Here is a 27,720-nt window from a genome sequence, read left to right as displayed (position 1 = left end):
TAGTAAAAAAAGAGGCTTAATTATGCAACTGTCAGCTCGTTTAACAACAAGGCAAAGCAAAACACTGACGTTCGTTAACTTTTGGACTGAGCATCTCGGCGGCAAATGCCGAAGTCTCGCGTGTTATTTTGAAATTAGCCGCTGCTCAGTCGGGTTCCTGAGCTTCACGGCGGCACCGGGAGGCCCGTCTGTCGTTCCTCCGACCGGCTACAGATAAAAACGCTGACATTTTATGTTTGCTGAGGCAGCTTCCCACGCCGCCGCGGCCCAGCAGCAGCCGCGGCCCGCTGAGGGCACGGAGCATCGCCCTCACGGCGAAGGCGGGCGGAGGCAGCGCAGCCTCCCTTTCCCCAGCGACCCGCTTCTAGAGAAGAGCGCCCGGCCCGCCCGCTCCCCGCCGCCGCCGCCTTCCAACCGGGCGGCCCCTCCCTCGAGCTGCGGAGGGAAGCCCCGCCCCCCCCCCCTCCGCGCGGCCTTTCCCACCCCCGGCAGCGGGAGGCTGAGGCGGCGCGGCGAGGGGAGGGGCCGAGGAGCGCGGAGCTCATCGATCGCTGCCATCCATCGGACGGCCCGCTCGGCGCTCGGCTCCCTCGGCAGCTCCAGCCCCAGCCCTCCCCGTCCCCCGCCATTTCAGACCGGGACGGAAAGGGACGCGGAGCGGGCGCCGCGCGCGGCGGGCAGGGAGACGCCGGCGTGCTCCCGCGGCCCGCGCAGACGCCGGGCAGGTACCGGTACCCGAACCCCCGGGCCGCGCTCCCCCCCACCCCCTCCTTCCCTCGCTTCCATCCCCCACGCTGAGGCGGGGCGGGAGAAGCGACTCCCCGTGGCTGGCCGCCCCCCCCTCTCCCTCGGTGCCGCTTACCGCGGGGGGGAGCGGTCGGACGGCGGCCCCCGAGCGGCTCGCCCTTCCCCGCCGCCCTCCGTCCCCGCGGTGCGGCGGGACAGGTGGCCAACGCCCTCCGGGAGCCCGGCACCTGGTGCTGAGTCAATCCCGCGCCTCGCGCCGCTCCCCTTTTCCTCCTCTCTTCGGCCCGCATCCCAGCCGCGAGGCCGGCACGCAAACTTAGGCGGCCCGGCCGGCTCCGCTCTGGGGGAGCCGGGGCGGGGCGGGCGGCGGCCGGGCCGCGGAGGTGCCGAGCCCGTGCTAGCGCCTCGCTGAGCTGCGGGGCCGGGGCTGGGAGGGCGGCGGGGGGAGAGGTGAGAGCCGCGGCCCCGTCCCGCCGAGCCTCTGCGGTCAGAGGCTGCGCTCCCGGCCTGATGGGCGGCGGGGCGGGCTGCCGTGCCGCTGGAACTTGGGAAGGAGGCGGTGGGCAGCGAGAGCCCTTCTGAGTGTGTTCCATCCCTCACGGTGCCCGCGCTGCGCTTCTGTGCGATTCTATCCGAGGAATCTCTTCCCTTGGTAGCTTTTTGTCCTCTCTTTCCGGGAGGGAACCGCTTTCCGGTTGTAGTAAAGGAACGCGATGGTGAATGAAGCCACGCCGACGGCATCCTCGCTGGTCTGACCCCAAGCATTTCTGCCTAACGTTGCTTTCTTTGCCTTCAGGTCTGCTAAAAAATGACAGAGTATAAGCTCGTTGTCGTTGGAGCTGGTGGTGTGGGCAAGAGCGCCTTGACAATACAGCTCATTCAGAACCACTTTGTGGATGAGTATGACCCTACCATAGAGGTAAACACCTTCATCTTAGCTTGGTGTGGAGGGAGGTTAGCAGCGCTGGTGGGAGTTGTTTGCTGTTGGACGATACTGCAAAAACACTATGGAACGAGGCTATATTAAATCAAAAGTGAGGAATAGCATCACACTGGCATTAGCAAACTGCTCTACTTGAGCTGGCTGCGGAGCAACAGCTGCAGTGAAAAATGAGCAGTCCTGTGAAGTGGAAACGTGGTGTGTGTTAATTGCTGTGCTGTGTCGAACACTTTGAACGTGAGTTTGTAGGATCTTGGTAAGAAGGAAGTACTTGCCAGTTCTATTGGAAAAAGGGTGCCAAAACTCGCTGTAGCTCCGCATCAGCCTCTTAATATCAAAACGAAAAGTCGCACGTAAGGAGAGATTTTACTTCTGAAGTGCATGTGTCAGGCTTTCTCAGCTCTTATCACTAGGGTCTGTGTCACATGGTGAGGAATGTGTTCTGGGTTGTTATGCTGAACGAGGCGAAACATTTGGAACTTGATATGATATATTCTTTTTACCAAGCAGTTGTGTGTTTCTGTGCATCTAGAAAGAGATGCAAGATAGCTGTCACAGTGTAATTCTTTGCAGTACATGCCACAGTCCTTCAGAATCTGAAAATCTGTTTAAACTTAAACACTTCTGTTATTTTAAAGACTTCTAATGAGTAGGCAGGTCTGGCCTTGTAAATATAAGAAAAATACTGGTGTTGTCTGAAATCTCCTGTGGGTAGTTTTGATTTAATAACCTCAGACTGTATAAAAGTTGAAATGACTTTATAATTTACCCAAGATTTTTATGTTCCCAGCACTGGAACTCTGTAGCTTATGACTTCATTTCTATGTTTACGCAATGAGGTGCTTCCAAGCTCACTTGAAGGGATCGCAAGGGCATAAATCTGGGCTTAATGTGATGACTCAGAAATGGCTCTGGAGTCATTCTCAGGTAGACATGAGTGAAAGGAGCCGATGGCCCAAGATGGTAGGAGGCTGTCTTACTTCAGTGGAGTACAGGCCTGAGTTGGTGTTCCCCAAAGAGGGATGCATCAGTCTGTGTTTGGGATTACCTTAATGCTCCTGTGTGCCTCGTCTGTCTGATGTGTGGCTGAACCTTGCCGAAGGTTTTGTGAACATATAGGAAGAATAGGAAGGTAGCTTTTTCAATTATTAAGATTTCAAATCTGAAACCAAGAAACACAGCACACAACTTATTGAGAGGAACAGTCAGAATGGGATTTGAGTTTTTGTTGCAGAAGGGACTAACAGGGTTGCTAGTAATGCTTGTACTACTTGCTCATCATCCACGTTTCTTGGGTTAGAGGTATATTTACATATATACAGCAGGAAGTACTGTTGAGGTTCTACGTTAGAAGCTGTCTGAAAAGGACAAACCTGTATAAATAGTTTAGGAACGCGAGAACTTAAACGTCAGTATCCCTAAATCACTTGAGGGATTTTTGCTAATCAGCAAGTTGAGTATTTAGAGGAATGCAAAAGGCATTTTAACGATAATAAAACACACAGTTCTTGTAGGAAGGACACCGAATTCTAGAACGGTGGCTTTTAGTCAGTAATGGAGAGGGTAGGTTGTCTGTAAGGCTGTGGTGTAGTATAACAGTCAACCAGTATGATTTTCTGGGAGAAACCTGTAGCTGAATGGATTTTACTTGCATCAACAACTTGTTGAATGTAACAGTATTAGTCTACTTGTGCTCAGCCAAGAACTTGTTGGGAGTTACAGTTGCTATTTTTGCCTTTTAAATCCTGAGACCTTGTGGGTGGATGTTCTATCTTTCCTGCCTGGTAGATCACCTTGTGTGCTCACGGTGTTACAAAATAATCATGGTTAAGTTTATAGGGAATACATACTTCAGTTGCTGTGGGGCAGTCTGTCCTTTGGATAGGCAGATGGGTTCCAGCGAGTGGGCTTGTAGTTGGGTTTAAATTCCTTGCTTCTTGCTAGGGCACGATCCCTTCAGAAGGGTTTCTGTGTGTAGGTGTGGTTCTGGCACGGGGCTGTTCAAAGAACAGTAGCTGTAGAGGCTCACTTTCCATGCAGTAGAAGGAAATAAGGCTATGGTTGTTGTGACCAATAAATAAGTGGTTCAGTAGTGTCACAGCTATTATTTTTCACTGACTACTGTTTCTTCTACTGCCACGTGTTTGGTTGTTGCCAAAATATACCTACTCCAAAATGATGTATTTTGGAGTAGGCAGAGAAAAGAGCTGAGTGCTTGTTGCATACCGTGGATTCCACACCTACCTGGTTGTTCAGTTGTTTTAAATCTTTCACGATAACCACTGTGAAACCCATCTCTTCTCAGATTTACACTGCTGAATCAGTGCGGGAGAGGAAAAATAACCTGGTTACTTAACTACAGATGCATTCTCTAACGTTCGCATTTGTACTCTTTTTCAGTGGAATAGAACTAGTGAGTGAACAAATGACTTACCTGCTTGGGAAGCTTCACATCTCATGATCCAGTCAAAAAAAAATATGTATTTACTTTTTAATTTGTATCTGAATTTATAACACTTGATGACAGGGGAAGAATTAAAATGACTGTGTGCCTGAGTAACTCCTGTTATTAACAAATACGATTGTTGCGTTTATCACAATTTCATATCTTCCTTGAAATGGATGTCAAAACACATTTATAGCCAAGCAATTTGAAGTGGGTGTTGTTTTTTCCCCTAAGTGTGTACACTCACCCTTCGAGATCTGGCTTCATGCACAGAGCAGTTGGACAGGTGCCCTCTACTGGTCGACATTCGTTAAGTCTCTATTTGCAATATCTTCTGTGATCACTTCAAAATCATTTCTTTTTACGGTGCTGGCATATATGTGCTAACATTTAGCTCATGTTTTCAGTGTCTTGGAGAAGGAGCAGCCCTCCTTGTTGGCCATCAAGGGGTTTTTCAATTGGATTAGCAAAATCCCTTGAGTGATTTAGGAATACTGATATTTAGGTATGTTTTTCAATGACCTGTGCACCCATGGAACTTCCACCAATATACAGTAGTAGCTTCACAGTAACTATGCTATTTTAATATTTAATCATTGGTGGAATGGATTTATAAAACAGTAGTTACTCTCCTAGATGTTGGATTTCAAAAACATCACGAGAAGAGGTTTTTTTTGTTGTTAAAAGGGAGTCTGCCTGTGTTGGGTTCTGCTATTCTGTTTTGAAGCAGAGGACCGCTAAGATGAGCAGAGGGCTGGAGTACCTCTCCTGTGAAGGAAGGCTGAGGGAACTGGGATTGTTTAGCTTAGAGAAGGCTCTGGGGAGACATTGTTGTGGTCTTCCAGTACTTGAAGGGAGCACAGGAGAGGGTACAGCTATTTATGAGGGTGGACAGTGATAGTACAAGAGGGAATGGTTTTAAACTGAGATGGGGAAATTTAGGTTAGATATGATGTGGAAGTTTTTCACACAGAGGGTGGTGACGCACTGGAACAGGTTGCCCAAGGAGGTTGTGGATGCCCCATCCCTGCAGGCATTTGTGGCCAGGCTGGATGTGGCTCTGGGCAGCCTGGTCTGGTGGTTGATGACCCTGCACACAGCAGGCGGGTTGAAACTAGATGATCATTGTGGTCCTTTTCAACACAGGCCATTCTATGATGATTCTATGACAAGTATTGTAGCAGCATAGCTAACTTGGAGTTTTTCAGTTCATCCTACACTATTTATTTTTTCCTGAACCTGGTAAATTTGTACAGTATGGTAACGTCTGAATGTTAGCTGCAGTCTGTGTGGGTGGGTATTCGCTGCAGTGCTGGTTGGGGGTCTCAGCAACCTGAGCTGTTAACGTGGTGGTTCAGTTTTCTTACAGTTCCAAATGGGATTTTTTTTAGGCTTGACTTTTTGCAGGGGAAAGGGTGGGAAAAAAACAACAACTGAAAAAGCCAAATATTTATCCTTTCAGTAACCTGGTAGGAAAACACGAACTTGAGTTTTCTCTCCCACATCCTTAGTCTTTTCCACCTCAGATCCTCTCTTCTAGTTTTCTTTCAGAGTTGAGCAAAACAACCGTCTCAAGGCATTCCTTGCTCGTCTACCTGTGCTGTGCTTTGTGCTCATGCAGCTTTGCAGCTGCTGGTGTGGCATACTAAAACTAGCACTTCTTGCAGGAAGAATTGAAAAATGATTTTCTCTGATGAAAATTACTTAAAGCTTTTGTTTAGAGCTCAGCTTTGGGGAGTCGCTTTCTGTCTGAAGTGATGAATCACACATAAATTCGTGTTTTTAAAGTAGCAGTCCAATTGAAAGAAGAAAATGAAACAGGCTTTTTCTGACTGTTGCAATGCCAGAAGTTCTGTTAATACATTGCTGAACTGTCATACAGTTGATAGGGTGTGCGAGATCTCCAGTTGAGTTGGAGTGACTTGGGATAAAGATGGGCAGGCTTTTTTCCTTCTCGTTTAAGCACTGAGATGGAACGTTAACCTTGCTTTAAACTACATCGGAGCTTGTGTATTTCTCTCAGCTACTGTGTTTCTGTCCACTTACTTGAACACTGAGTTTGTACTTCTCTGACATAAATACTTCCAGAATCACACTGGAGTTGATCTTCTATCTTAAGGGTAAGAAGTCAGTATTGTTTTACCTGATGTTGTTGAATTAGCATCATCCAGGCTTGAGATAAATGAGAGCCCAGCACTTGCTTACTGATTCTATACAGCTGTCTCCTGCTTGATTTTAAGATTGGCAACAAGAAAGAACAAACTTCTGTGTTAAAAAACAAACCAAGCCACCAAACTGATAAAGTGCACGGTGCATAGTGCTTAAAATTGATGCAAAAGAAGGAAGGTCGTGCAGAATTCATCTTGAAGTTGGCTCGAATTGCAGTTTCAGCTCCTCTCACAGTAGCTTAGGTTTGTTTTTTGTAGGGTATTAAAAAGATCCTGCTTATATAACAAGAACACAAGTAATATTATGTTAATCTCTAGCTGAAGGATCTGAAAGGTTATGCCGTGATTTCCTCTTGACACCTTTTATTTGCTATGAGTATTGTTTACTGAGAATAATTTGTGGTACTTGGTGACATTTTTAAAGTTTACTGACATGGGCTTATTATGATAGATAGTGCTTATAGAAAATAGAGGTTTGGATGAAAAAAATAACACTCACGTGCTCTCGTTATTGCTATAATTATGTGCTTACAGAGGCCTAGCACCAAAAGGCGTCACTTATAGCTGCTTGGGACTCTGTACAGACTTCAGCTACTTGAATCAGTGACCTGAAAACTTTTGAGTTGATGGTGTTGAAATAATTTGTTCCAACATCTCTTGGAACCTATCAGGGCTTTTGTCTGGCTTTGTGCTTTGTGTTGCTCTGTCTCGTCTGAAAAACTTGAGCTTCAAACGTATTTACTAAGTTTTGGTAATTTAATAACAAATGTTATATGCGGCCGCTTAGGGATACAAAACAGCTTTTTCTGCCTCAAAGTCTGAAGGCTTCTTGTGCCTTCCTTCCTTTTCAGAGGCATAGATTTTTGGTGTAGTTTTCTGCTTTGAACTCTTTCTATTTTACTATTTTTCACATTGCTGTGGTGTGATGGTTTTTATTAACATCCATAGAATGAAGGTCACATTCCACTTAGTTTTCTTTTGTTGTAAATTGAGTCAGCTTATAGTTAAATCTTTTAAAATCAGGATTAGAGCTTTCTTCAATTCTCATACGAACAAAGGGAGAGGCTTCTGATCTGGATCCAATTTGTACTTTGTGTCCCTTTGTACAAAATGAGAAATAAGAGTGCTGCGTGGATGTGCACATGTGCATACGCATGCAATGCTGCTTGCTGAAGATGCAGGATGCAGATCAGAACAAGTCCTTCCAGTGGTATTTCCATTTCTGGATTAATGTCTAAGCATAAATATGGACTACCAATATTCTTATGCTGTCATTTGCCTATCTGTAAAATTGGATTATAAGTGTTTTCAGTTATGATCAACTTCCAGTAAACAACTTTCATATCTTTTGAGCTATCTGTGCTTATAAACTTTGTTTGTTTTTAACAGTGTTGTTTTTTCTCTCTCTAGGATTCCTACAGAAAGCAAGTAGTAATTGATGGGGAAACCTGTCTCTTGGATATTCTTGATACAGCAGGTCAAGAAGAATATAGCGCAATGAGGGACCAATATATGAGAACAGGAGAAGGCTTTCTGTGTGTATTTGCTATAAACAATACAAAATCTTTTGAAGATATTCACCATTATAGGTGTGTATGCTGAAAGATAAATGACTAACTCTTGTATTAGCTGCATGGGTTGCTTGCTTTTACGCTGGATAATGAATTGACCTCTCATGATACAGCACTTAAAGGGAAATTTGCAAATTAGCAATGCTGTAATTTACTTGTCCATTTGTAAGTCTGTAATTTTCGGTAATTGAAAATCTGTTGTTTCATTCTGGAGTTGAGCAGGCAACGTATTTGAAAGCTCTTCTGTTATGGATGAGCGTGACTGCCTTAGGAGGTATTATTTATATAGTAAGAAATTATCTGAAGGTAAAACTCTGCTTATCCCATAAATAAAATTGAGGGTTATAGATGGAAAACTTAACACAGTTTACATTTTACAGACAATATGTTGTTAGCCTTTCTTCTCTGGGGGAAGAGGAGGAAAATATCCATGCAAAGGTATTTAGATACCTAAGTGGGTATCTAAATGGTAACGTGTGGGCTCTGATGCCTTAATGAAAAAAAATAACAAGGATACCCATGTGAAATTTCACATCCAGGATGTGATGGCTGATTGAGTTTGTTAAAAATTGAAACTCATCCTTGCTTGATGTCAGCTACACTACAATGGAAATAGAAGCAGTCTCTTTTATTAGCAGTACCAGGACAGTTTATAACTTCATAGCTTCATATTCCATTGAATTCTGCTTGGGAGTTGTATTAGAAGACAAATCCCACAGAAGATCACTGATTCTAGCAGCGTAAGTTTAAGGTTGGTCCCAAATGCATAAGTTAAGCTATTCCAGGTTAGGTATTTACATGCTGTTGAGTTTATGTTGCTGTACAGCATAGATGTGACTTGCTATAAGTAGTAACCACAAACTCAACATTTACTTTTAAATGGAAGTTGCCCATTTTGTAACAAATTTAAGTTGCTGTTCTTCACTTAAGGTGAGATAGCATGACAGTTTGAGGTAATCAGAGTGAGGGCTGCAGCCGTCTGGATTGCATAGCTTTATTTCTCCTGTATGCTATCAGGTCAGCTCATTTGGTAGTGTAGCATTGACCTGAGTAGCTGAGCTGGTAGTTTGGAGTTCTCATGTAGAGATGACAAACTTAAAATATCTGTTGCTCTCAGTAAAACACCCTACAACTCTCTTCATTGTCTAACCAGATTGTTAGAAAGGAGTTTCCTCTGTCTGTAGAGGAGGAAGGAAATGATAAGGTGTTGACGTAAGGCAAAAAGGAGCGTGAAGTTTGCTTTTAAAGTTTAATAAAGAAATATCTGTAGACTTGCACAGGAAGGCCTTCTGTGTTTTAACTCGGCACTACGAGTTGAATGCACGAGTTCCTCCTGTGCGTTCACACACCTATGGATAACTTTGAAGACTGAAGCTGAATACTTCTAAATAACTGAGAACATTGACAATATTAGTTAAGGAGAAGACTTACAGATTATTTAAGAAAAGAAGAAATAAATGATTGTTATTTGAGGTTCTTCGAGTACATCTAAATGGTATTGTAAAAACGTTTTCTAGCTTGTCATTGAAAAGACACTGTATCAGATTTCTCTTGTCAGAGAACCAGGCCAGTGGTCTTTAGAGTTTTAAATCCCTTTATCTAAGTTCAGAGTTTATAATGCTGACCTAGCCTGAAAAACACAGTACAGGCAGAGGGCTTTTGACTGTTTTATCTTGACAAATGAACTGAGTATTGTAAGCCCAAAGTATGGGAGATCAGTAGTAAGATTTGTACCAGAGCTGACATTAACTGTTGTTCTTGGGGAAAGTTATTGCGTAGTGACATGAGAAGCTGTGGCAGTTTGGCTTCCTGAGCATTGCAGACAGAAAGACTTGCTGCAACATGCCAGCCTTTTCAGTATAAAGTAATAAACTTGGTGGTGATAGGACTTGATCAACTTATTTTTTAGTAGCTTCTAATAGTGAATGTGCATTGAATTAACATGAGGAATGACGCTGAAATGCCATAATTTCATTTGTTTTAATGTTTTATAATCTACTGTGTAAATTAGCAATATCTGTTAAATAAAATCTTTTTTTTTTTCTTTAGGGAACAAATAAAAAGAGTTAAAGACTCTGAAGATGTCCCAATGGTGCTAGTAGGAAACAAATGTGATTTGCCTTCCAGAACAGTAGATACAAAACAAGCTCAGGATTTAGCAAGAAGTTATGGAATTCCTTTTATTGAAACATCAGCAAAGACAAGACAGGTAAAGCTCACGTCTTACCAAATCAAAATGTAGAGCTCTCAGCTCAGTTTACGTCAAGTTAATCATTCTGAGCACTACCGATCGCTTGGTTACACCAATGGATATGTTTCTTCAGAGCAGAAATTCACGTGGCGTCTTTTCTTTCTGTCAGCTCTCTGACTACTGAAAATTGTTTATTAATTTGTGATTCGCTTCTGTTGCGCAAACTGAACGAATGAGACCTGGGCTGCTGGTACTCTCCACTGTCAGTTGCAGGATTCTTATTATGCTAGGCTTTATTACTGTAAAAAGTACCCCTGTCGAGAGGTGAAATGTTTGGTTTTTCTCGTCTGCAAGAGGATTATGCAGACAATGCTTTATTTATTCTAAGCTTTGCCCTCAGTAACAAAAGAAAGAATCTTTTAAGGTGTTGATTTGACATTAGTGGAACATGTTTCGTATACCTTTCTAAAGGTAAGTGATTGACTGTAAGTCTTTTTTGAAGCTGCAGATGGTTTAGAGATTAGGTATTAAGAGGAAATTCTTTACTATTCTTGGCTCAGAGGGTGGTGAGATGCTGGGTCATCAAACTGTGGATGCCCCATCCCTGGAAGTGTTCAGGGCCAGGCTGAATGGGGCTCTGGGCAGCCTGAGCTGTTGGGTGCAGTCCTGCCCATGGCAGAGAGTGGAGTTAGGTGGACTTTAAGTTCCATAAATGATTCCATGATTTCTACAGGGTGAATTGATTGCATCAAGTGATAGCCTTCTAAACTTCTAGAGCACACATTTGTTTACTGTATTCTGATGCTGTTGGTGGAAGAGGCAATGTTAGGGCTCTTTCAGTGTTTCCATAACTCTTCTCTGGGACAATGGTGGTGGTATGTCTGTACTCAAGAGAAGAGAAGCTATACGGTGTAAATGAAACTGGTTCTGTACTTAAGAAACTATCCTATAATAATAATAGCTTTGTGTTGGGGTTTGATGTTTTTCGCAGCAGAACAGGGACTTACACTCAGCAGGTTTGAGAGGTCAAATAACTTGTGTTCTCTGCCTCTTCAGAAGTATTGCACATGAACTGTGACTTGGTATATAGGTGTAGCAGAAAAAGGCAAATAAGGGCAGAGTGCTGCCATTTGAATAATGTCGTGCACCTGCTGAATAGATGGAGCTGCATCACTTGACAGGACTTCTTCATAAATTATCTTTAGGTTAAATGACTATTTTATTACTGTAAATACGCTGCACCCACCCAAGTTTCTGACAAGTTGAAACTGGACTGATTACTGAAACTTTGCTGAGGATTCAGTGGAATTCTAACTTCAGGCAATAAGGAAGAGCCTGTAAACCCTTGTCGGGTAGAGCGGGGAAAACAGAGCTACAGAACTTCAATGGCTGATGATCAATGAAGCACAAGACAGAGCGTGGCATATAAATGGTCTGAGTAATTACGGTTAGAAGGTCGTGCATTAGTGGCTGTTACTGAGATGTCAAGATAAAAAGGAAGAACTCTGAAATTGCATTTCAGGTTTGAAATCCAAATTCTGTACTAATGTCTAGATGTTACTTTGTTCAGCCTGCTATGCGGTAGTCAGGCATTGTTTAGGAAATACTCTTCTTAAGTTCTCTAATGAGAGTGGGTTGATGAAAATGATGTAATGCTCAAAGAGACCACAGTCTTCAGGTTACTCCTCCAGGCCTACCTAGTCTACCTAGTGAAAAATGTCACAGTTACAAATTGCCATTCCTGTTCAATTTTCTGGTCTTCAGTTATGCAAAGTAGTATCAGCTGTGTTTCTCTTTAACCCAGGGATGACTCTAAAGGTTCTGCTGGAGCTTTATACTTTCCAGCGGACAATGGATGACTCGTGTATGAACTGCTACAACTTGTTTCTTGGTGTTTTGTTTCTTCAATCTGACTTCACGTTTCTAGATTTCAACTGAAATATTATAAAAGGCAGCCGGCCTTTGGTTTTTCAAAGCTGATTTTTACACCCTCTGCAGTTGAGTAGTCCCCCCAAAAAGTCTTAGATTTTATGGTGGAGGTACCTAGTGGTCTCTTTTGGAAGGTAACGTTCCCAGAAGCTGAACCATTAGATACGTTTATTTCACAGTGTGGCATTAAACCTCCTAATGGCGCAGTGTTATTAAAACAGTAAAATGGAATGGGATTGAAAGAAAGACCTGACCTTTAAGTACAGCAAGCTCATATAAATATTTGTTTGTATATGTGTGTATTGTGACTTTTAAGTCACATTAACTGATATAAAATACTTGTATGCACATATATCTTCTTCCAAAGTAACTCTCTGAAGTGGGGATGTGGAGGAGTCAAACCATTTTATCAGCTGGATGTGACCCATAGAATATATTTCTAGTAGGCAGAATTCAGTCCTTGGTGTATAAATAAAGTAAGTATATATGTGTGTGTGTGTGTGTGTGTGTATGGAGAGAGAAAGAGAGAGATGTGTCTATACATCTGATCCTTTCTTTGTCTATATGAAGAACTTGTGCCATGGGCATGTGTTGCTGATGGCCTAATAACTTCGACAGTCTATTGAGGGCCCATTAAGGTTATTCAGCAGCAGGAACCTTCTTACTCTTACATTCATGCAGCTGCTGGCACTAATGCCCTGCTGGAGTGCTCCCCACTGCCCACTTATTTTGCCATTCCCTGTGTGTGCCAGCTTTGGTGGAGACCAACAAGAAGCAAAAGGGCTTCAGAGTGAGGGAGGTGAAACTGCAGAGGAGTTACCTGTCTATTCTGTTTTGATTGCCAAGATGCATCTTCTAAAAGACAGTGCAGTGTGCTCAGGCATAATCTTGTATCTCTTCCAACTAATCCTGGTTTTGTTTAAGATTTTATATAACTGGTAGATGGGGCCAGAAGTAGGAAAGGGAATCATGCTGAAATGGACGTGTTTTAAAGGTTAACGTATTTGTTTTTATTTCGTTCTGACTGGTGACAAAGATACAAACTTCACCTTACTGCATAGAAGTCATGTTGTTACCCAAACCCTTGTGTGATTTTTTTTCATACGAATTATTGAGTTGAGCAGTAAAGTATTAACTTAGTGGATCCTACCCCTTGGGGTGTGATGGTTGTGGTTAATGGGCTGTTCTTTCTTTTCTTTTTAGCTAGAGCACTGGCTAAAGAGAATATAATGTAACTTCTATAAATAGCACTGTTGCTATTTTTCATATGGAAACCAGCGTCTGCACTGGTAGTTCTATAGTGCGTGTTGCATCAGTTACCCTTTCACAGTCCTTATGCAGGAGAGTATGAACTGTCTGGGTTTATTTTTATAGCTGGTCTTACTTCTCTCTGTCTGACACAACCTTTAATTTTAAGTTCTTTCCTGTGCATGTAGCATTTAGTCCTCAGTCACGGAAGTGAGAGAGGAGGGGCAGAGTTACCCTGACAAAGGGCTAGATGTGGTGTTTGTTACTGTGCCGTTTACCTGAGTTATACAACTTTCAGTTGACTGTTTGGCTACCTTCTAAGTCAGAGGTGTGTTGAAAGCATTGCCATTGAGATCGTGGGTTCTTCACATTGTTCAAAATCTAAGCTCTGCCAAAGGATATTTTTTGCTTCCGTTTCTGTTGGTTGGTTAGTTATATTTTAGACGTGTAAACCAGGCTTATTTAAGGAAGTAATGTTGAAAACTCCTAAAAGAAATTGGTATTAAAATGACTTACAAGTCCTGGCTCTCTAAGAATGTCACCTTGCGCTACTGAAATTAGCAAATGTGTTTCTTTGTACGCATTTGTTTTCAGGATGATTTCCCTCAACAGCATTCATAAGACTGTGGCAGTAGTAGCAAATTCTTTTTCACTCTGTCTCTCTGCCTCTCTCTGCATTGCTAAAGCAAATCGCGGCTCCTGTTGGTGGCGGGGAAGCGGCAATAAACCTAGAGTTGAAGAACTGTTACCTAATTATTTGTGTGAAAGCTCCATAATCAAATTATTCATTTCCACTGCAAAAAGTAGATTTGCAAAGCATTGATTCTTGTGCTGTGGCACGTAGCAGCTGATCAATATCGAGTCTTTCCTCCTCAGGAATAAGTTTCCATGCCTTCTAGGAAAACATGAAAGTATGAGCTTTACTTGAGTTTGGATGTTTGTAAGAGCTCCTTTACATTTCTTTTCAAGACCTGGAACCCAAGACTTGTCAGCTTGTCAGGACATCACTACATGCTTACTGGACACATTTTGTGTAGCAGGTATCATTTAGTCTTTAAATTCAGATGGCTGCAGTTCAGAAGAACTCACAAATAAGCAGCAGTCTTAAATGAGACGGTTAAATGAGACCCACGGTGTGGTTCATGCAAAGCGACCCACTGACTGTAGCAGTGAATGTTCAGTCTCTTCCACTTTTATTTCCACGTAATGAGCTTGTGTTAAATTAACAACAGTGTTGATCTGACTGAAGAGGCAAGTGGTGAGATCGATTGAGGAGAGATTTGCATCTCCTTTAAAAGCTGTAGCTAAACATTACCACCAACTTACCAATGGTGCTCTACTTTTCTACTTGCTGAAATGCACCAATCCTCATTATTTTTTCTTTAAATGCTTATGGTGTCCTTATCTCTAAATGATGCGCAGTCATAGCTGTAGAGAAGTAGGGTGTGAGACCTGAGGGTGAAATGCTGCTCTGTTGGCCCTGGTATGCTTGAGCAGCTGTCTGTAGCCAGAGGAAGACATGAGCAGCAGCAGGTCACAGTCTGCATGGATGTAGTGCTTCAAGGGGCCTGACTCTGGCCTGGAGAGAAGAGCTCAGGTGTGCCTTACATGTGGATGTGAACCAAGCTTTTACACGTCATCAATAATGAACTTGTTGCCTTGTCAGCATGGAAGAATAACTTGTCTTATTACAGTATTTACATTGGAAAGTTATTCTGAGATACCTTTGAGGTGCTTCTTAGAAAGCACTTTGCCATGACTCAGAAACCCATTCTGCTAAACCTGCTAGCATAATCCTTGCTCTCTCAAAAAAAAAAAAAGCTTTAAAAACAATGTTGTCTGGAGTTTTTGTATTCTTAAGGGCATTTATTTCTTTATAATCTCCTATGTTCTTTTTTCTATATTTTAGTAGCTTGCTGCACAGATTTTTCAAAGCAAATACTTGTTTAAAGAACAGAAGATAAGCAAACTTAGTTTTCTTTGCCAGCCCAGACAGCAGCAGGCTTTGGCTGAGAAGTGAAAATAGTTGGCTAGCTGTATGCAAGTGCCCCATAGTAACCAGTCTCACAGGGCTTTTTGTCTGCAAAATACAGTCATACCCACACAAAAATGTGAAAGCATTCAGAAATTGAAGCTCCATTTTCAGCACTGGAAGGAATGAAAGAAAATTCTCCATCCATTCTGATGGACGGGATCTTTGGTTATCATCTCAGGACTCACTACGAACACAGGCTTTTTGTTGGCCATTTGGATATCTGCTGAGTTCTCTCAAGTAAAGCTCATAATCTTGGTGTTTTTTCCCCTGCCGTGGTGTTCCGATATGGCAGGATTGTCAACAAAGCGGTTTTTTAAGGAGTTGTGTTTTACAATGCAGAGAGTGGAGGATGCTTTTTATACATTGGTGCGAGAGATTCGACAGTACAGAGTGAAAAAGATCAGCAAAGAAGAAAAGACTCCAGGGTGCATGAAAATTAAAAAATGCCTTGTAATGTAACGGGGTAAGTTGTGTAATGTAATATAGGGTAAGTTTCACAACTCATTTGCCGAGTAATGCTGATCAACATTTGCTAATCAGACATTTTATGATTCACTGATTACATAAGTATAATATCATTCAGATTTCAGTATGGTAGCCCTGAATAACATACATAGCGAATGCCTATAGATTTACTTTGTTTTTCCTAGGTTAAAAGAATACCTTTACTTGCATATCACGTTCTCCATCCTTATAAACAGAGCTTTTGTTTTGTGATTTAGGAATTTGGGAGGAAAATGTTTTAACACTGCTCTATTGCAGATACTAGAGAAGCTGTAGGTTGTGTGCATCTTCAGGCTGATAAGCCAAGGGGAGAGGATCATCAAACTTATAGTCCTTCTGAGATGCAGAAGGAGGTTCCTTGATTATCCTTTTTTTGGAGCCTTAATAAAGGGGAGAAAAAGGCAATGGCGAAGTACAACTGGAAAGAGGAGCAGGTGCAGGATTCTCACAATCACTTTTTATCCACTGCACTGCAAGAAAAAGAAGGGAGGGGAGGAAAGGGAAGAACGGGCGATGTGTGAGAAGTGCTAGTCTAAATCATTTCCAGTGCTGTTGGGGTAAACCATCACAATAGCTCCCGGAGTTAATTCTTTGGCTCTTGCTGTAAGAGTGTGGTCTGTCACTCCTCTAACCGACTGTTCAAGCAGGAGGATGACGTGGACTTTCCTATTGCTTGAAAGCTCAATGGAAAGCATTTTTTTCACACCGTAGAACAGCTTGCAGAAAGTAAGAGGAATTTGACTTCGGTCTTAAGAAGGCTGTTGTAACTGATGGAAGATTTCCTTTAATAAGGAGTGGAGGAGAGAATCTTTCATAAGTTTTCACTAGATGTGCTCAGGCTTATTACATTCTTAGCTTTTTAGTCAGGAATGGCTGCTTTGAGCTGCATCATTAGATGTTTTCTAACGACAACAACAACAGAAAGATGCTTTGTGATACCACCTGTATCAAAGGCTTCCTTTTCAGGACACTGGAAACTGTAGTCATGAAGCTACCTGAGTTTTGCATCCAAATACCAATAAAATTAGTGCTAATAACCCCCATCCCCCCCATCCTTTGGTAGTTATTTTAAAAGCAGCTTTGCGAGGCTGCTTTTGATGAGAGTAATATGAATTAAAATTGCCTAAGCATCCTTAATGTAGCATTCTCAAAGCCAGCTTTTCCTTTTCTCGCTGTCTGCTAGTGTAGCCACAACATGAAGTGTCTTTTATTTCCATGCTAGGGTTTTTAAGTCCTTGCCCTACACCTTGTTAATGGATTGACCTTGTTCCCTGAGCCCCTCTTTCTAGGGCAAAGTTTATTCCTTTTTACTTATTTACAATAACTTAACTGGGCTAATTCTGCTAATGGGGAGTGATGGAAGCATGTATCTGTAAACCCCAACCTCAAATTTCTTTTGTATATTAGGACTTCAATGCTGTTTGCTTTTCCTTTCTGTGGACTTTCCTGGGAGGAGTATAAGAAGAGTATAGGATTTATTTTATTTATTTATTTATTTATTTTGGAAAAGGAATCTTTTAATATGTTAAGATGCTTTTTTCTTTATTTTTCCCCCTTTAATATCCAGGGAACATATAGGTAGGTTACTTTGAAAGGCACGCCTCTTATTTATTTCCATGGCAACTGCAACAGATACAAATAGCACAATTGCACTATTTAATCGAGCACATTTTCAGCTACAAAATACTCTGTTTCAACACAGTCGCCGCTATTAGCAATGCTTTTTCACCAGAAATGAACAAGAGCTGCGTGACTAAAAATCTGCACTAGCAAAGGTGCCTCCACTGTCACCACTGCTGAAGGACACCTCACTGTGCTCTCGCATCCACTGTTTGGGCTCTGTAAACATTCAGCAAGTGTTGAGGAATGTCAGTAGGTGCCATTTTTCAACGCGGACAAATTCAGTGACGCACCCTTTGTATGTGCTTCCACATCAGTCCCACTGCCCCCCTGCTGCCACACAGCAACAAAATGCAATGGAGTGCTGGTGGGAAGGTTCAACCTCTGCTGCCGTACCACCAACATCTGCCTGAAGTCATGGGCCAACATAGTAAAGTAGGAGGCATTACTTGCAGAGCAGCCCTCGTGCTTCCTTTCCACCTGCTTCCAACTTTCTACTTCAGAGAGAAATGAGCTTTTGTTTTGTTTTTTTTTCCCCTTCAAGGCAGATCTTTTTTGTCAGCAGTCAATATATTCAATATATTTTTTCTCTTTTTTGTTACGTGCCTTACTTAAACAGCCTCTGATAGAAGGCTGTAGTGCTTGCAGTTTCTGCTCAGTAAAGGAAACACTTCTCTTCATATTCAAATGAATTCTACGTAAATACCTTCAAGGTACTGATAGTCATTGCAGGAACTTCGCGTTTGGGAGGTGAAGCTGGATAACGTACTCTGGAATTGTTGCACTACAGCTGTAGCGCAGCAGTGATGATAGCGGCATGAGAAATCCAGCATTTAAAACATTCTGCCTTCTATTACTCTCCACTTAGTAAGACTAAATGTGTTCTGTTTCAGCCTGCTGTATGTTAGATGAGCCAAGGTGAGCGGTACCTAATAATGTACCTGAGGCTTGCTCATTGTAACATGTATTGCAGTGCTGCACAGTGTTCATCTTATTTTCTTGCCTATGGGCTATCAGATTTGTTCAGAGTGTCTTGGAATATCCAGTTCATGAAAGCTCATTAACTTACCAATTAATTAAACCTAATTTCATGATTTTTCTGTAGCACTGCGGAGGTGCGCGTGTGATCTCTTTTTTGTCAGGACTCTATGTGTATATATCAAATATATTTTAAAAGACTCTATTTGGGGCTGTAGTCCTTAGGAATCCCAATTCCTTGAGAGCGTAGGGTGATAGATTTAGGCTACTTGCCAGGTCTCTTGCATGTCTGTAACCATATAACCAGACATCCAGACTTCTGTACGGCCACTAGATATGAGGGTCGTAGTGCTCCAAAGGGGAGTTGCAGCCAGGATTGGGCTGTACCTGCAGGAACACTCTGATATTTTCCTGTTCCCTTTGCTTAGTTGCCCTTTGGAAAAAACAAATGCTAGGAGCAAGTTCTGTCCTATGTGCAGTAATCTGCTCTCAACCTCTGCCTCCCAGAGCAATGTGCTATAGCTCTGAGCGTACTCTGAGTTTTGAATCCTGAGCCTGGATTTCAGGTGCTCGTTTGATACCATCTCATGCTTTCTGAGAAGTTTGTATGCAATGACTCCAGTGTTAGAGGGAGGAAGGTCAGCTGCATGTGGTCCCTCGACAGTGAAAGAGGTAACTGGCAAGGATGACCACCCTTGATCTTGTAGTACTGATACCTTCTGTACTTGTGGAGTATCCACTGCTTGCGTTCTGATTGCATTTGTAAGGTTTAATTCACAGACTGAAAAGTGAAGCACCTCAGTTTTTCTTCAGTTCTAACCCACAAATATCCTAAATGTTTTCTATGTTAGTTTACATTTAAAATGAATTCTGACAGAAACAAAGCTAGTAAGTACTTAGTTAACAGCTCTGCAAATATAAATACAAGGACAAAAGCAAGTCATTCCCAACTATTTTGCAACATGTGCTGTGTTTGAGATTATCACCTTAGAAGGTATAATGAAAGATTTCAGCCTTAAGCCTGAAGTCACATGCTTAAAGGGCCACAGTTTTACTTAAAACGCAGGTCAAATAACTCGTATAAGAACTAGTTTGAGGAGAGGAGCTTGCTCATTTGAAGACTTGAATTGCAGTCTCTGTTAAGTGCATCTTGCTTGAAGATGCTGCTGAAAGCCAACGACTATCCTTGTAATGGATGTTGTTCTGACACAATAATGATGAGCCTGAAGTGCTGAAGGGTAGTTTTGTAACAAAATGTGAGCAGTCTTGTAAAATAATATTGTGCAAAGGTCTTTCTTACACCATTCTTATGTTGTAAGAATGAAACTCCGTTGATGTGACAAACTCTGTTGGTGAGGTGCTGGCACAGGCTGCCCAGAGAGCCTGTGGATGCCCCGTCCCTGGAGGTGTTCAAGGCCAGGTTGGATGGGGCCTTGAGCAGCCTGGTCTACTATTAAATGTGGAGGTTGGTGGCCCTGTGTGTGGCGGGGAGGATGGAGCTTCATGATCCTTTAGGTACCTTCCAACCCAAGGCCTTCTATGACTGGTCCTTAATACTGCCCTCCTGGTTGGCTGGGATAAGAACTGCAAAACATACACTATGATCTGTCACTATTCGTAGATCATTTCCCTGCATGAGCTTCAGTAAATGTTCACTCTGTGCATTAAGGTTGAGGCTATAAGTAAAATACTCTCCCTTTCTATACAGTAATGCCAGCCTTTTCTGATTCTCAAAAGACTTCACCTTTAACAGAGCCATGCATGCTTCTTATGAGGCACGCTACATCAATTTTATTTTAGCAAGTAATATTTTAAAATACAGAGCAACTTAACTGGACGTGTTTTTTATATGTTACGAGACCTTGCAAAAATGTATGACCGGTTTTAGAGGACAGGCTGTGAAGGACTTGGAACTAATATCGCTTATTTGTAAGTGTTCATATACACAGGAGCAAACGAAGAGTGCTGATTTCTACTGGCAGCTTGAGGGCACTGTCGCTGACAGGGGGTCTGCTGGCCACAGGGCTTGATTTCTCAACCTAGTTCTGTGATATGTTAACGTTATGCAGTTATTGCACGTAAATAGGTCATTACAAAGTATAGCCTGTAACATTGCACTTGATTGTGACCCACATCAGGCATACGGGTGTCTGGTCAAAAGTAATAAATGGTGTCAGTTATAATTACCCCCCCAAAAAAGTAGAGAGGCTATTCCATGTGAAGAAACATGAGCTTTTGTGTCTGTAGCATAACTGCTGGAGCTGTGGAGGTTTTAAGGGACTATACATGATACATAATAGACTAAAGACAGTGTGTTCCATGTGTCATTGCATAAGTTGAATGGAGTGATTTATCACATGTTAACTGATCATTGCAACACGATTGATTTGAATGATTTGTTTATGTAGAGTTTTAAAGAAACCTGTGGTGTGATTATTGTATTAGCGCGCCTGACAACGGACCTGAATAAGTAGATCCCTACAACCCACAGCCTGCTCTTGGGGTGTTGTAAAGGCTTCAGCGAGGAGAGGGTCATGTTGGCTCTCTGGATACAGCCTCCTGCAGAGCAGGCTGCTGATTGAAAACCCTTCACCTGGTCAGCTCAGGTGAAACGAGGCTGTATATAAGCAGGAAGCCGAGTCTGTTAAAGCGATTGTAACGTGTGCATCTGTGTGTCTTTTTAGGGTGTTGATGATGCCTTCTATACATTAGTTCGAGAAATCAGAAAACACAAAGAGAAGATGAGCAAAGATGGTAAAAAGAAGAAAAAGAAGACAAAGACAAAGTGTATAATTATGTAAATACAACGTATCCTTATTCTTAAGACGTACTGAAGTAATTTTTGTACATTACACTAAATTATTAGCATTTGTTTTTAGCATTACTTTACTTTCCGCTTCATGATCCTGTTAGCTTTACCTGAACGCTTGTTTTAAATGACAGTGGAAACTTCATTCCTCTTAAAGTGCCAGTATTCTTTGAGTGTTGGTTCTTGAACTAGCAATGCCTGTGAAGAAAAACAAAGGAGAAACAAAAACCCCACACAAAAACCCGAGAGCTGTCTTAGGACTCTTTGGTGCATGCACAGTCGCTAACTTCCTATTTTGCTTACTGATGGTGAACTTCTGTTCTGTGTGTAAACAAAAGACTGAAATGATGCTCCACATGTTCTGACATCCCCCCCCTGAATTTTTCCTATGCTTTTATTGTTTAAATCTGGTTGGGAAAACAGACCGCTTAGCGAAGAAGACTTTATTTTCAGAGTTCCTTTTCCTTTAGACTGACTGCAATATAGAGAGAGACCAGAAGCCTTTATAGTCTTCCTGTAGATTTCGCTCCTAGGCATCTAGTCTTGTAGCATTTCAGATCAACTTTATTGAATGTAAAGAGAAAACTTTCACACGAAAAACAAAAAAAAAGAATTCTCACTGCAATTTGTCTCAGTCACTCCTTAAATACTCTATTTTTTCTATTAAAAAGAAAAATTATATTAAAAAAAAAAAAAAGACACTAATGCACATCTGGCAATGGAAAAAGTCCAAGTTGCGATTAGATCGATTTCCTGCTGTTAATGCATTGCTTTAAAACTTTCACTTAACTTTGTCTGTCTGAAGACACCCCAGGTGAAATCTTAGCTCTCCTGAGCCCCCAGTGGTAAACGTTCAGGTAGCTTTGTTCAGTAGGACGGGATTTCACCCTTAGCGTCTCCGGGATCTACTAGAAAGCCTTAATAGATAAGCTGATTCAAATTCTTAGGTTACTTCATACATGGATCCACAATGAATCCTGAGGATTAGGTCAGGCTGAATCCTAAATTATACGGCAAATTAAGACCGTTTGCTTTGTGTGTTTGTTTGGGTTTTTTTTCCCCCCAAGGGTGGCCTGAAATGTTTCCACGTGCCCGTTTCATGTAAAAATAGGAGCAGAATTTTAAATTCTAGTAACCTCAAATCAGTGAATGAATGAGCTCGATGAACTTAGCTGCTTCATGCAAGCGATTTGGAAATCCACCACGCCGTGCAAGTGGTGTGGAATTTGCACTAATCTTCAGCATAGAACGCGGTTTCCAGACTCAGTGTTGTTTGTGCCATGTCTGTGAAGTGCTAGTTTTGTTGCACAGATGAACTGGTTGGTGAGTGGCATTCCAGTGTCTAGACCATCATGAAACTAGACCGAGACTTCAGTGTTGTCTTTCTCCGTGATCAAGTCTCTTGTGATTCTTCTTTTTTTTTTTCTTCTTTTTTTCCTTCTGATCAGAATTAATGCAGAATTTTTTCAGGACCTTTCATTTCTGGTACTGAAATGGTCTGGCTATTCTGGCTATTCTGCACCAAAGTAAACGACAGTGTTTCCAGTGCTGCCAGTTCCTGTTGTCTTCCTGCAGAGGTTGCAACACTAGACTGCATTAGTTGCTTCCATCCCATAAGGCGCAGTGGTACCCAGTCAGCTGCAGAACAGGATTTGGAAGCATGACTTCCCATGTACCAAAAGTAGAGCAGAAGTTGCTGAAGGAGGGTAGCACAGGACAGTGGACTGGTGGGTGGTGGAAGTTTGGAACAGGGAATAGCAGCATTGCTCTAACTTAAGCTATAACTAAACCATTACGTGGAAAACGTACACGGTATCATTTGAAATTAGCAGAGCAATTTAGACCATTTATATGATGTCGAAGGTGCGACTGCAGAAACACATCATTTGGCTTCCTACAGCAAAAATCAGCAGTGACTCTGTTAGGTGGAGAGCTGCAGAGCTGGCAGGGTTAGTGTCCTGTCTGGGTTGCTGCATGTTCTTCAATGTGCCTGAGAAATTAACAAATGACCACCTTTCCCTGCCCGTGCTGCCTGCTCTCCCAGCCCCCCAACAACCCCCATCCTATCAGCATCGGTGTAAAATATATTTCAGGTTATGAAAAAAAAACAATGAAAAATTGTAATAGGAGAGCATAGCTTAATCAGTATTCCTTATTGGCCCTTAACACATATATATGTTTTTAACGTCCTAAAACATTTTATAGCTTCCAAGGCTAAAACCATTTTGGAGGCGGTTATTTGCACATTGTAGAGGCTCTTGATTATATATGAAGAAGGTAGCAAGGCTGGACAGCATGGCCTGAGCCAACAACAGCAATCTTAAGGTGACTAAAGATTGTCACACCGCATGTAAAGTTAGGGATGGTCTAAAGTTCTCCCGTTAATTTAACTAAAACCTGTTAAGGGAAACAAATGTAGCAGAAATACCTTAATAATCCGGCTCTGCTCTATCAGTAGAGCTGTATATCTGTACTAGATACAGCTCTACTATCAAGATGTATCTAAAATAGGTTTTTTCAGTAAGCGTGATCTGTAGCTACCGGTCTAATGAGGTTATTACAGAATTGCCCTGTAACGGCCCGTATTGGCTTAAAGGAGAGAAAGAAAAGAAAGAAGAAAAAATACTCATCCTTGCCACTGTTGTGCAGTTTTGTCTTAATATTTGTAGAGATTTGGTGAAGCATGTTGGATTGCAGCTTGCACAAGTTGATCTCAGTTCTTCTGTCTTTCCCTGTTTGAAATGCTTTCCAAGGACATACCTGGATGCTATTTTTTCTGGCAGTAACTGCTAAATGAACATGTGAATCACTTCCTGCATTAATACATTACGTTGCCATATGTCAGGGAGCAACACCTTCTTACAGTAGCTTTATGTAACCCCGGTAGACAACGTTATTACTGGTTTGCTCAGAACCGAACATTATTGCAACCGGTCCCACTGCTCTAACATAGGGAAAGAAAGAAGCGATAGGATGCCTGCAGTAGGTAAATACAGACACACAATCTTCTGCGTTCTGTGAAGCAATACGATCATGACCTTCAAAGACCATCCAACCGTATGCCAATCATGTTGCCTGAAGTTTACATAAAGCTACATAGATGGTAAACCTTTCCTAACATTTCTTTCTTCCACTGTCTCGTGTTTTCATGTTGAAAATACTTCTGCTTTTTTTCCTCTTGAGTGCCAACTTCTTACTAGAATGACTTCTTAATGTAATATGTTTACCTGGAATGTATTTTAACTATTTTTGTATAGTGTAAACTGAAACATGCACATTTTGTACATCGTGCTTTCTTTGATGTGGAACATATGCAGTGTGATCCAGTTTTTCCATCATTGGTTGCGTGACCTAGGAATGTCGGTAATACCAGATAATGCATTGTAAAAAAAGAGAAAAAAAAAATCAACAAAAACAAGAAACCTCTGTTTGTTTTAATATTTTTCATGTTTCTAGGAGTATGTGCTGTGAGGTGATCTGGAATTTGTCTCTTTTTTGGTTCTTTTTTGGTTTTTGGGTTTTTTTTTTTGTTGTTTTGTTTTATTTGTTTTTTTTTTTTTTTTTGTTTTTGCTTTTTTTTTGTTTTTTTGGTCAAACTGTACTGCTCCTATTTATTGTAATGTAATAAAAAATAGTTATTGTGAACTTCCGTCCCTGTTTGCTTTTCTCTCCAGGAATCTCAGTGCCTCATCTCTGCAGTGGAGTAGGCCATGCCCCTGTACACAGCATTGGTGAGGCCTCACCTTGAGTACTGTGTTCAGCTTTGGGCGCTGCAGTACAGAATTGAGTACAGTACTGAGGTGCTGGAGCAGGTCCAGAGAAGGGCAATGAGGCTTGTGAAGGGCTTGGAGAATATGCCCTGTGAGGAGAGACTGAGGGAACTGGTTATATTTGGTCTGGAGAAAAGGAGGCTGAGGGGAGACCTTATTGCTCTCTTGCAATACCTGAAAGGTCCTTGCAGCAAGAGCAGGGTTGGTCTCTTCTCACTGGTGACAGGTGACAGGACATGGGGAAATGGCCTCAGGTTGCACCAAGGTAAGTTTAGGTTGGATATCAAGACAATCTTTACACAAAGGGTTGTTAAGCACTGGAATAGGCTCCTCGGGGAGGTGGTTGAGTCACCATCCCTGGATGTGTTTAAAAACCGTTTGGATGCGGTACTCTGGGACATGATTTAGCGGAGGGTTGTTAGAGTTGGGGCACTATGGTTAAGCTGTGGTTGGACTCGATGATCTTTGAGGTCTTTTTCAACCTGAACGATTCTACGATCCTACGAAGCTGACACGCTTATTTCTCATTGCCTGCCATAAGCGGCACCGCCACAGCAAAGCGCATGGTAACACTGAGCCCTCTGCTGGGCCATGCTGGCTTTGCACTCTGAGCAGGGCCCGGCCTCAGGTGTTGGTGTCTCGGTTGCAGGTGCATGCAGGCATCTCTTTATCCCCCTGGACTGAAGGGCCATCGCTCCCTGCCAGACACAGAGACCTGGTTTTCCCTAGTGTAACAGCAGAAGCAATTTGTACCTGTCAGCAAGCCTGGAACGGTCAGAAGAGTCATTCTGTACTCATTCCCAGCTGTGCATATTCACCTCTATCAAATGGCTTTTGTGAACTTAGAGAAAATAAAGGCATTTCCTTAGTACTGATTGTATCCTAGGGAAAAGCAAAACAAAGAAACCTGCAGAATCGTTACTGTTCCTGCACGTCGGCCCTTTGTATCTGTAACCACGTCTGGATAATCTTTTACCAGTTCTTGGGCACGGTGAGTTACATTTGGTAGGTATTTCTGCAGGGTAGGTTCCACTGCAACACATTGTAGGGGAGTTAATCCAATTGATACAGAAGGGCTTTCGCAGATCAGTGCGGTACTACAAACTGAAGCAGGTATCTCAGGTCTCTTATTAGCCTTTTTCTGGATGCCAAGAGCTTCTCTGGAACCTACACATCTCAACACTGCGGCTGTTGCCAACAGTTCTGCTGCAGTGATTACTTACCTGTGTTTCAAAGACTTTTTCTGTTCTATCTCCAGTGTTATTTAATTCTATGCGAGAAAAACCGACGCAGCAAACCAGAAGAGCACGTAGAGAGGAATAGTTAAGGTGAAAGTCTGCCTGTTGAGCCAAAGTTCACAGAGTTATCCATGGAGCAAACAGCCAGGGTCAATCTTCTGCAGGGGAGAGGATCGAGTTCTAAACTCTCGCTAAGGCAGTTACTCAGCATCACAAACCAGTAGCTGCAGGAATCCTCTTTGGGCTCTGAGCACTTGAACCGTTCCATCCCCTTCCTGACACACTGGTGTTCTTGGCATCACAGTGAGATGTCACTCTGTTGATGTATTGTACATTATGCGCAGCACCTCAAATCAGCATTGCAATGCACAGCCAAACCAATATAGAAGCAGCTACAGATATAAGGAAACACAACCACATCACCACTGCTGCCTGCAGAATTATTCTCAGTTATAGTTCAAGGAGGCCAAAAGAAGTTGAGAACAAATTGTTACCTGAGTAATACAGACCCCCAAACCTTCCCAACACCTCCTTACGGGTAAATGAAGTCCCAGTTTGTACTCTAAGTGAGGTGGAAGGATTTACCGTTCATTTCTTGTGAAGCTTCATTTCCTTTATTGACTGTTTATGGCTTTGTATGGTTACAGGGAGGGCGGCAGCAGTTACTCTTTGTCGTCGCTGTAGTAGCGCTTTTTCATAGCCCTGTATTTCCTGAGGAAGTACAAAGCCTCCAGCTCTTTGATAACAAACTCCCCCCGTGCGATCAGCTGCTTTATTTTTTCAGGATCTTTCACATCTTTGTTTTTTAGAAAAGCTGCTTTCAACCGGCTTCTAAAGTAGTCAGCTCCTTTGGGATACTCCCTTCCCAGGTACAGCAGCTTGAAGGGGAAAAGAAAGAAAGACGTTTTCCCTTTAGCAAGGCTTCAAAAACACAAGGGCTCTGTCTATGAAGGGAAGTGCTCGCGGCACTTCAGGCACTTACATTTTTATAAAGGTTCAGTACTTCCCTTCTTAAAGAACCGGCCATCGCACAGGTCACGCAGCTCTTGTGCGTGCCAATGCCTCATTACCTGCGGGATAACCAGCGTGACGTTAGCCTCTTGGGAAGCGGCACAGCACAGCCTCCCTTCACACACACCCGCTGCAGCTCCTCGACAGACTCACCTGAGCTCTGCCCCTATCTGCCCCTATCTATCCGCCCCTATCTATCTGCCGCCTCCCCCCCGTCCTGCCCCTCCTGCCACACAGGCACGGCCGCCTCGCCCTGCTTACGTTTCCGTGCTCTGCCACAGAAACGCTTGCTGCCATAAGCGCTGTTAGTAACGACAGATCAATCAAGAAGCGTTAGTCATTAAGCGCGATGCTTTTTATTGCTATAAATGGCAGACAGCCACCAGCTCGCTGCCCGTCGGTTCGGGCGGTCCCTCTGGAGGCAGCTCTCCCTCCCGGCCCCCCTCAGGCCGCCCCCGGCCCCGCCAAAAGGAGAGCAAGGCAAAAGCAAGGTCGCCTCCTCACCCTCTCCGCGC

General features: G+C 42.7%; 2 protein-coding genes across 2 annotated transcripts; one reads left to right on the top strand and one right to left on the bottom strand.

The window, feature by feature from the left end:
* Positions 1 to 573: 573 nt before the first annotated feature.
* On the top strand, positions 574 to 21,197 carry KRAS (KRAS proto-oncogene, GTPase). Its single transcript, XM_072327218.1, has 5 exons — positions 574 to 725; positions 1,544 to 1,666; positions 7,712 to 7,890; positions 9,922 to 10,081; positions 21,062 to 21,197. The coding sequence occupies exons 2-5, from the start codon at positions 1,556 to 1,558 to the stop codon at positions 21,176 to 21,178; spliced, it is 567 nt and encodes a 188-aa protein (XP_072183319.1). The 5' UTR covers positions 574 to 725; positions 1,544 to 1,555; the 3' UTR covers positions 21,179 to 21,197.
* Positions 21,198 to 26,179: 4,982 nt separating this feature from the next.
* On the bottom strand, positions 26,180 to 27,680 carry ETFRF1 (electron transfer flavoprotein regulatory factor 1). Its single transcript, XM_072327219.1, has 3 exons — positions 27,467 to 27,680; positions 27,177 to 27,264; positions 26,180 to 27,072 (listed from the first exon to the last, which is right to left on the bottom strand). The coding sequence occupies exons 2-3, from the start codon at positions 27,219 to 27,221 to the stop codon at positions 26,857 to 26,859; spliced, it is 261 nt and encodes an 86-aa protein (XP_072183320.1). The 5' UTR covers positions 27,222 to 27,264; positions 27,467 to 27,680; the 3' UTR covers positions 26,180 to 26,856.
* Between the last annotated feature and the right edge of the window lie 40 nt (positions 27,681 to 27,720).

This window comes from Excalfactoria chinensis, chromosome 1 (genome assembly GCF_039878825.1).
Source record: "Excalfactoria chinensis isolate bCotChi1 chromosome 1, bCotChi1.hap2, whole genome shotgun sequence".
Lineage (NCBI taxonomy): Eukaryota > Metazoa > Chordata > Aves > Galliformes > Phasianidae > Excalfactoria > Excalfactoria chinensis.
Note: the sequence above shows the minus strand (reverse complement) of the source record. Positions and strands in the feature narration are given on the sequence as shown.

Bases quoted from the DNA above. Each gene is read 5' to 3' on its own strand.
- ETFRF1 (XM_072327219.1), bottom strand. From the start codon at position 27,221: ATGGCCGGTTCTTTAAGAAGGGAAGTACTGAACCTTTATAAAAAT. The intron at 27,073-27,176 runs GTAAGTGCCTGA...TTCCCCTTCAAG, and splicing joins TACTGAACCTTTATAAAAAT to CTGCTGTACCTGGGAAGGGA.
- KRAS (XM_072327218.1), top strand. From the start codon at position 1,556: ATGACAGAGTATAAGCTCGTTGTCGTTGGAGCTGGTGGTGTGGGCAAG. The intron at 1,667-7,711 runs GTAAACACCTTC...TTCTCTCTCTAG, and splicing joins AGTATGACCCTACCATAGAG to GATTCCTACAGAAAGCAAGT. The intron at 7,891-9,921 runs GTGTGTATGCTG...TTTTTTCTTTAG, and splicing joins GAAGATATTCACCATTATAG to GGAACAAATAAAAAGAGTTA.